Consider the following 7550-nt stretch of genomic DNA (forward strand, 5'->3'; position numbering starts at 1 on the left):
AAAATGGTTCGTTATTATCAGGCGAAACAGATGCACACCATTAAAACCTATTACTTGAACATGTAACTGCCCTCATTGAGCTTTTCACCAACAGCATATGATTCATGCTAATATTAGAAAGCGAAGAGCTGGTCAAACAGCTTTAGTAAGAGTATTAAACAGTATTAGACGGAATGCGGCGTTATGCGTTTATGGATCATTTTAGCCTGCTGTTACAATTGTCCTACAGAAAATCTCAAGTCGTCCAATAAAATTGTATAAATCGTCTAGCATAAATACATCATTTCAAAGTCCCATTTTATGAAATCATTTTTCTTTTTAATGAGCTTACTTTGGAGAAGAAAAGCAGCAGAGAGTACCAAAATTCAACTATCAGAAAGGGATTGCATAGTATTAGAAAAATATACTCGTCGCGTAAAAAAGTTTGAAGAAATGTTTAAACTATGCTGTTGCTGGATTGGATATGATATCCTATTAGAGCTTATACCCATTGTTGGCAAGGTTATTTCTTTAATGTTTTCTCTATCACTCTATAAACTGGCTTGTCAAGCGGAGCTACCAAGATCGATCAGAAAGAAGATGTTGTATCATATCAGTGTAGACTTTCTTGTAATTTAATCATTCCGTAAACAAAAGCAGAACTAACTCGATCTATAGCTTGGACTTATTCCAATACTTGGCATCCTTTTAGATATGCTTTATAGAGCGCATAGTAAAAACTTGAGACTATTAAGAAGGTTTTTGTATGAACGAGCAAGGCAACGAAACACCAAACTAGCAGAAGAAAAAGCATTAGCGAATGCTGATCGAATACCATTATCAGAACGAGAAACTGACATTTCCTAGAGAGAAATATATTCAAATGAATATATCAGATGGATATACGTTTAAATTGTTTTTGTTATAATAAATTAAATACATTGGAGCAAGAGTATGGTGCACTAGTGTGGGAGGAAGACGAAGGGAGCCATTCGAGGAGTCTATTCTACACAAGAGGAGACAAACCGCTGGCCAACGGACAAACCAAGCGGAAGAGGAATGAGGACTGCGAGGTTTTTTTTTTTAGAAGACAACTGATTCAGGATAAACGAAAGAGGGTCTTCGATAGTAGGTGGTAATTGAAGATAACTATGCATGTGGAGACGTTCAATTAAATGAGCATGTGTGAATCCAGCATTTGCGTGGTACAGGCATGGCTGGGTTTACTCCCAGTGATCCAACCAAAGCGCCAGCGAAGCACACGACTACAATCACTACGAGTCATGGGAAGCCAAAAGAGGGAGTCTTAGGTCAATGATGGATGACAAGCAGACAAGAGTTTAGCAGTGGGGCCATCGTAGAGTTGAGTATAGCTATCTGTTAGGAACATATTCAACATCGTCAATAACATCCTTTGTGGATGTGGTAGACCACATGAGTTTCGTCGCCGTATCGAACACGGTTATCCTGTTGAAGGAATTCAATTTTTACAGGTAAATAGTCTGTCAAGTTTAATTTTGATTCGTCCGAAAAAAAACTAACATTGTCTGAATTTAAAGTGTGGAGACTGTAGGGTAAACAGTTACACAAGGTCAGTCTTATATAGATGTGCGTTATAGATTTTATTCTTATAATCTCTCTCTTTTCCCCTCAACACTAGCTACGAAGACATGCAGAGTAAATTATGAGATTATAAAAGGGAAGAAGAGAAAATTAATTGTATTAACTATCTTTTAGCTAATTTAGAAAAAGAAGTAACAGATGTCCCTACTGCTTCATCCACTGAACAGCAGAATGTGAATGTAGACAATAGAGCTACAATTGAGCCAAGCAAAGAAGGCACTGTAGCAAAAGAGGATAGCAATGTTAATTTGAGTGACAATAAATTAGTAGCTGAAAATACTGCGTTAGAAAATACGACAGCAACATCAAACACGACATTAGTTCCAACACCCGCTTCTAACCAACAGCAACAAATTGCTATTCCTACTACTACTACCACTACTACTGCTGCTACTACTGTTACTACTGCTACTTTAACCCCTGTCGACAATGCACCAGTAGAGCAGCCAGTAATCAATCGCGCTAATGAAATATTAATTTCCAAGATTAAGCAAAAAAGAGAGATCGTGAAGCGTTTAGATGAGGAGTTGTACTTTTTAAGACACTACAATGCAGACCTTATCGAAAAGGAAAAAGCAATTCAGGAAAGAATGGTACAGCGTAAAAAGGATCAACAACAACTACTAATTAACTACAATGAACACATACGCTCTCGCAGAGCAACAGACGATGATCCAGCCACCATTCGTACAAGGCTTTTAGAACTAAAGGCAATGATCAAAGATCTTAGTCTAGACCTTGCCAGTCAATGTGACCCAAAGGTCGCATCAGCAGCCATTGGTTCATTTTGGATCAATCTGAATGAAGCTATTGCTAAACTAGGTGATCCTATTCCGATGAAGCGAATTGTGATGCTCACAGAAAAGTTTCTTATGGATGTCTTGGTTCAAAGCATGAATTATAACACATTTCCAGGATTAAAGATATCTCAGCCTTATACCCAGCTTCAGTTTTGGTTTGATCGATATGATCCGGCATTTTGCACTAGATTAAGACAAGAGGTGGCCAAGACGGTTGTTGCAGGAAATACACCAAATTCTGATATTCAAGCAGATATTACAAAATTCAACAAGCGAATGTACAACTCATTGTATTCTTCTTTACTCAAAGCATATCCTTTTATGGACCAACATGATTCACGAGAACAGGATTCTAAAAAGCGCTATTCAACGGTTATTAACAAAATGGTTGAGCTGGCTTCATATATTGGCTATGCTATAAGGGGACAAGAGGTTGAGATCGCAGCAGCTGCTGTGGGAGAAGGTTCAGAACCACTTGATCTAAAAACAATGAACGATGAGGACAATCAAACTTCAGGAATAATTCAATTTTGTGTATGTCCCCCTTTCGTTGTCTATGGTTCTCGTATAGAAGTTTTGGAAAAGGCCAGGGTTTTATGTTCACCTCTCCCTGCAAATTACAATAAGCAATAAAAGACAAGAGATCAGCCTATATATTTTTTTGCTTGCATGTCGACATTTTTGGTAGAATCTACAGTTTTATTATATTATCATTTATATATTATATTTCTATTTCTTTGCCCGTTCTCCTGATCCAAAGAACTTTCTGATGGATCCTTTATATTCAAAAGGCAAGAAGGGTGGATCGCGTATTGTAAACACTTTATAAGGGTCCAGATCCTTGGGCAGCCATACTCTAAACTTGGCATTTTCAAATAAACCCGTCAGTGCAACCCATCCAGCACCCGCAAAGCTAAAGTCAACTGATGCACGTGATGGGTGAATACCATTCACTCTTACAATTTCGTCCATAGGCATTAGTGAGTCAGTGCATAATATCGTATTGTCCTTCATGGGTCGAACATGTGTTTTATATTCAAGAGCGTAGGCGGGTGGTAGTTTTTCTGTTCGAGTAATATGTGGAGCTAGGGGACTAAACATGGTAAAAAGCACTGGTTCATTTGATTCCAGCAGATCAATTCGTATCAGTGGCTTAAGTAGTAGAGATTTGCCTGTAAATTAAGTTAATAACTTGCAGATAAGAGCAAAATAGAGAATAGTAACCATACCTGGTTCTAGTTTGAAAGTCACCGGGCTTATCTCCTTTTGATTGACAATCCTCTTTTGATCGTCAAATGATAATTTGTGAATTAACTGATGTTCATTAATGATGCCTGGCGTATCAATCATATAACGTTCTTTGATGACAAATCGACGCTTCTTCCAAGCCTCTAAATGATCATCAGATGTCATTCCCAAAATATGTAATGGGATCTTTATGGTACCCATGGTTGTTCCTGGCACTACTGAGCTTGTGATCTGATACTTTTCTTTCAATTGTTGCTTTAATTGACGGCCCTGTTCATCTAGACCGCCTCTAATTTGTGAAATAAACTTATTTACAAGGGCAGATTTGCCCACATTAGTACATCCTACCAGATATACATCATCCGTTGGACGTCTTTCTGCATCAATGCGATGCATTAAGCCTGTAATACCCCATCCCTTTCTGGCACTCACTAATGTGGTCGAGATAATTTGCTTTGTAGACAATCCCAAGCCTTTAACATGTTGCACTATCCAATCCCTTATGCGCTGCTCATGTCGTCTTGCTGACACTGGTAGAATATCCATCTTGTTGGCTGCGAGCAGCACTCGTGCACTAGGGTTCTGTGCAAGCAGCTCTGGTAGATGTCCCAGTGAACTTGGCAAATCGGTAATATCTAATACTACAACAACAAGCGGATCCTGCTTCGTTTTCAAAAACTCAAGTGAGCCATACTGTTGACTTTCTCTTAAGAACTTGGGTGAAGAGCTTGTTGTGCTCTTGTGATGATACTGAAGCTCGTGACAGCGTTGGCATACAGTACGTTGGGGTTTTGTGACAGTCCCTTCTTGAGTATTTTCTTTAGCCAATTCATTATCCTCGTCGCCCTCAAGCAGCGTGCGAGTCTCATCGTCTAAGCTCTCCACAAGCTTTTGATATTCTTCGTCTGATAAACTCTTTTTCTGAATCTTCTTCTTTTTAATCTCCTTGTCTTTTCTCTCTACCAGGTATCCAGGCTTGTTACTGTCCGTTTGTTGAAAAGGAGCGCCACAGCCAGGACAATCGCCAAGTAATGCTTCATTTTCTTTACTCACAGATTCTTCTTTCTGGTACAAAGGCCAATCAGAATGGATCAGTCGTTTGATTATGGGAATATGTCGATGTGCATTAATAAAAATGCTAGGTCGAATCAATCTACACTCTGTTGTAATGTGTCTTGCCAAGTGAATCGTGCGTGCTCTTAGACATTGCCGTACAAATTGTGACTTTAATAAAAGTTTTGACATGATCAAATATCAAAAGATACATTAAAAAGGTTTTCTCTCTTTCAATGTTCCGGAGATTAAATCCAAGCATGCTTGGCTTTTAAAGTATACGTTAATTTTATAAAATATTGTCGTAAAAAGACGACAAAGAAAAATACGTTTGAATAAAACGACATCATGTCAAAAGAGAGAGAGAGATAATGAGTATATGTAGAAAAAGAGAGAAAAAGTATGTTAGTATTAGAGCACATATCCTAATATTAGTTTTACTTACCACCAAGGTGCAGTCTGGGGAGGGTAGCGATAACTACCCAGGATTGTTTAAACAAATTAAACAAAAAAAAAAAAGGAACGGAGGACAGAGAGAACCCAGGACGTCAGAAGAGACTATTGGAGAACGTTCCAGATACACGCCAGAGAGCAAAGATGGCGGGACAAGCGAGTCAGAGCAAGGACCATGAGGACAGGCTAGTTTTGATTGGTGAATCTTTGAACACTCAGAGGGACACTTGATAACTGCTGTAAAGAAGCAAAAAAAGGGCTCAATTAAAATGGGTTCCTATATGTTTTTCTTTTTCAAACAAGCTTCAGGAACAGGTACCTGGAACAAAGAAATCACATCAAATAGGAAAAATCTACATGGTGATTATTCAAGAATATGCACTGCCAAACATGACTACATGTTCTGATTTCATGGAAAAACCGAATAAAGAATTTAAACTTTTACAAGAAGACTAAAGAGGGCGATTTCTAATATTAGGTTAGTTTCAGCTCCAAGACAGCCCACCTGTTAATATTACTGTCAAATGGAATAGTGAGCCATATTCTTTTTGTATTTGTTATTACTCTGATAGCATTGCAACGGTTTCAATACGACATCTAAATTTGGAAATGCAGTATCTCCATGGATGTCAAGGCTGATACTACGAAAATATTCTTGGTAACGACAAATTTACATTTCGTACAATATGAATTTTGTTCTCACCATTGGGTGCATTTATTTTCGATCACAGGCGAATTTACTTTCCGGACGACAACAGCTTCTACGGAGAACAATAGACCCCTCAACATCAGCTATGATTGCCGTTATAGAGTCTGAGCTAGACAAACACTACCAAGATAGCGCCTCGATTCTAGCTTTGCGATCTGGACATAAGTGGCGCGAGCTAGGGGAACGCTCTAATGCTTATTTTTACAAATGTCTAAAAGACCGCCAACAACAACAGGCAATTTCCGAATTGGTTGCTGACGACGGTACTATATCATCGACGCCAGAAGAACTAACCAATTGTGCAAAAGGCTTCTATAGTAAACTTTACTCTACCGAACAAGTATCTCCTCAAGCAACTGATTTTTTGTTATCTCAACTCCCGGACACTGCTCGACTTGATGATTCACAGCAAACACTTCTCCTTACTGAATGGACTGACGAAGAGGTTGAGGCGTGCCTCGCTCACACACCTTCCCACAGTAGTCCCGGAATCGATGGCTTGCCGTACGAAGTTCTACGGCTCCTTTTCCAGCAACCATTTTGTCGTAGTTTATTCTGTGATGTGTTAAACACTGCACTAACTGAACACCTTTTCCCGGCTACATGGCAACGCTCAGTGATAACTTTGTTGCCAAAAAAAGGAGACCGGCGACATTTGAAGAACTGGCGTCCAATTTCACTCATTTGTGCTGATGCCAAGGTGTTTACACGCCTTTTGGCAAACCGACTTGGGGGCATCGTGCCAGACCTTCTACTACCACACCAGACAGGATTTCTCGCCGAAAGATTCATCGCTGACAATGGACTTGTTACTCGCTTGACCATGGACATTGCACGTCGTTATCGTTTACCAGGCATTGCTCTTCTTCTCGATCAGGAGAAAGCATACGATCGGGTGCATCCAACTTATCTACGCGCTTGTCTTCTCCGGTTTAGTTTCCCTACTCAGTTCGTCGACTGTATCACCTCCTTATTCTTTAGTACATCCTTATGTGTTAAGGTGAACGGTTTCCTCTCTACTGCTTTTACACAAGAACGGGGTCTGAGACAGGGCGACCCTCTATCGCCTTTTCTCTTTAACTTGGCTTTGGAACCCCTTCTCCGTGCGATTCACTCATGTCCTCTATTACCAGGCTTCTTGTTCCATGACCCAGCTCTCAGTCAAATGCCACGGCCTATTGGTCGGCCACCTGTTCTTAAACTGCTTGCATACGCTGATGATGTTTTGGTGTTTCTAAAAGATCCGATAGAATTGACCTTTTTGTTGGCTCTCATTAACGCATACTAGTTAGCTTCAAATACGAAGCTCAACCTAGACAAGACTATCGCGGTTTCCTTATCTGGACAAGCCCAACCTCTCTGGCGCAGTTGCCTCCAGCATCGGGATATAACGCATTGGCATGATTCCAATAGCCATATGGCGGCCATCTACCTTGGTTATCCGCTGACCAGTTCTTCCACACAGATGATGACTTTCTTAGACGAATTGCTTGGTTCCACTCGATTGATTGCTCATTGTCTTGCCTCACGAGGACTCTCGGTTCAAGGGCGCGGTTTAATAGCCAATACGTTGATACTCAGCAGAATATGGCACTGTCTACGTATCCTCACTGTACCTGCTTACTTTCTCGCCAAGATCCGTGCAATAGTTGACCAATTCATCAATTTCAGATCCTTCCCGAAGG

At 40.1% G+C, this 7550-nt stretch overlaps 3 protein-coding genes across 3 annotated transcripts; 2 read left to right on the forward strand and 1 right to left on the reverse strand.

Moving 5' to 3' along the window:
- The first annotated feature begins 256 nt into the window (after window positions 1-256).
- Window positions 257-1330, forward strand: RHIMIDRAFT_262981 (uncharacterized protein). The gene is made up of 2 exons (XM_023611637.1): window positions 257-609; window positions 658-1330. Exons 1-2 carry the CDS (start codon window positions 433-435, stop codon window positions 844-846), a joined length of 366 nt encoding a protein of 121 aa, XP_023463204.1. The 5' UTR covers window positions 257-432; the 3' UTR covers window positions 847-1330.
- Window positions 1331-1628: 298 nt separating this feature from the next.
- Window positions 1629-3074, forward strand: RHIMIDRAFT_48172 (uncharacterized protein). The gene is made up of 2 exons (XM_023615297.1): window positions 1629-1656; window positions 1717-3074. The coding sequence occupies exons 1-2, from the start codon at window positions 1650-1652 to the stop codon at window positions 3033-3035; spliced, it is 1326 nt and encodes a 441-aa protein (XP_023463205.1). The 5' UTR covers window positions 1629-1649; the 3' UTR covers window positions 3036-3074.
- A 57-nt stretch (window positions 3075-3131) lies between these two features.
- Window positions 3132-4895, reverse strand: RHIMIDRAFT_240619 (uncharacterized protein; the record flags this gene model as incomplete). Its single annotated transcript, XM_023609420.1, has 2 exons — window positions 3132-3574; window positions 3632-4895. 2 exons carry the CDS (start codon window positions 4893-4895, stop codon window positions 3132-3134), a joined length of 1707 nt encoding a protein of 568 aa, XP_023463206.1.
- Window positions 4896-7550: the final 2655 nt, after the last annotated feature.

This window comes from Rhizopus microsporus, assembly GCF_002708625.1.
Source record: "Rhizopus microsporus ATCC 52813 unplaced genomic scaffold scaffold_17, whole genome shotgun sequence".
Taxonomy (NCBI): Eukaryota; Fungi; Mucoromycota; class Mucoromycetes; order Mucorales; family Rhizopodaceae; genus Rhizopus; species Rhizopus microsporus.

Coding starts and splice junctions, on each gene's coding strand:
- RHIMIDRAFT_262981 (XM_023611637.1), top strand. CDS start 433: ATGTTTAAACTATGCTGTTGCTGGATTGGATATGATATCCTATTAGAG. Junction 610..657: donor ATATCAGTGTAGACTTTCTT/GTAATTTAATCA, acceptor CTCGATCTATAG/CTTGGACTTATTCCAATACT.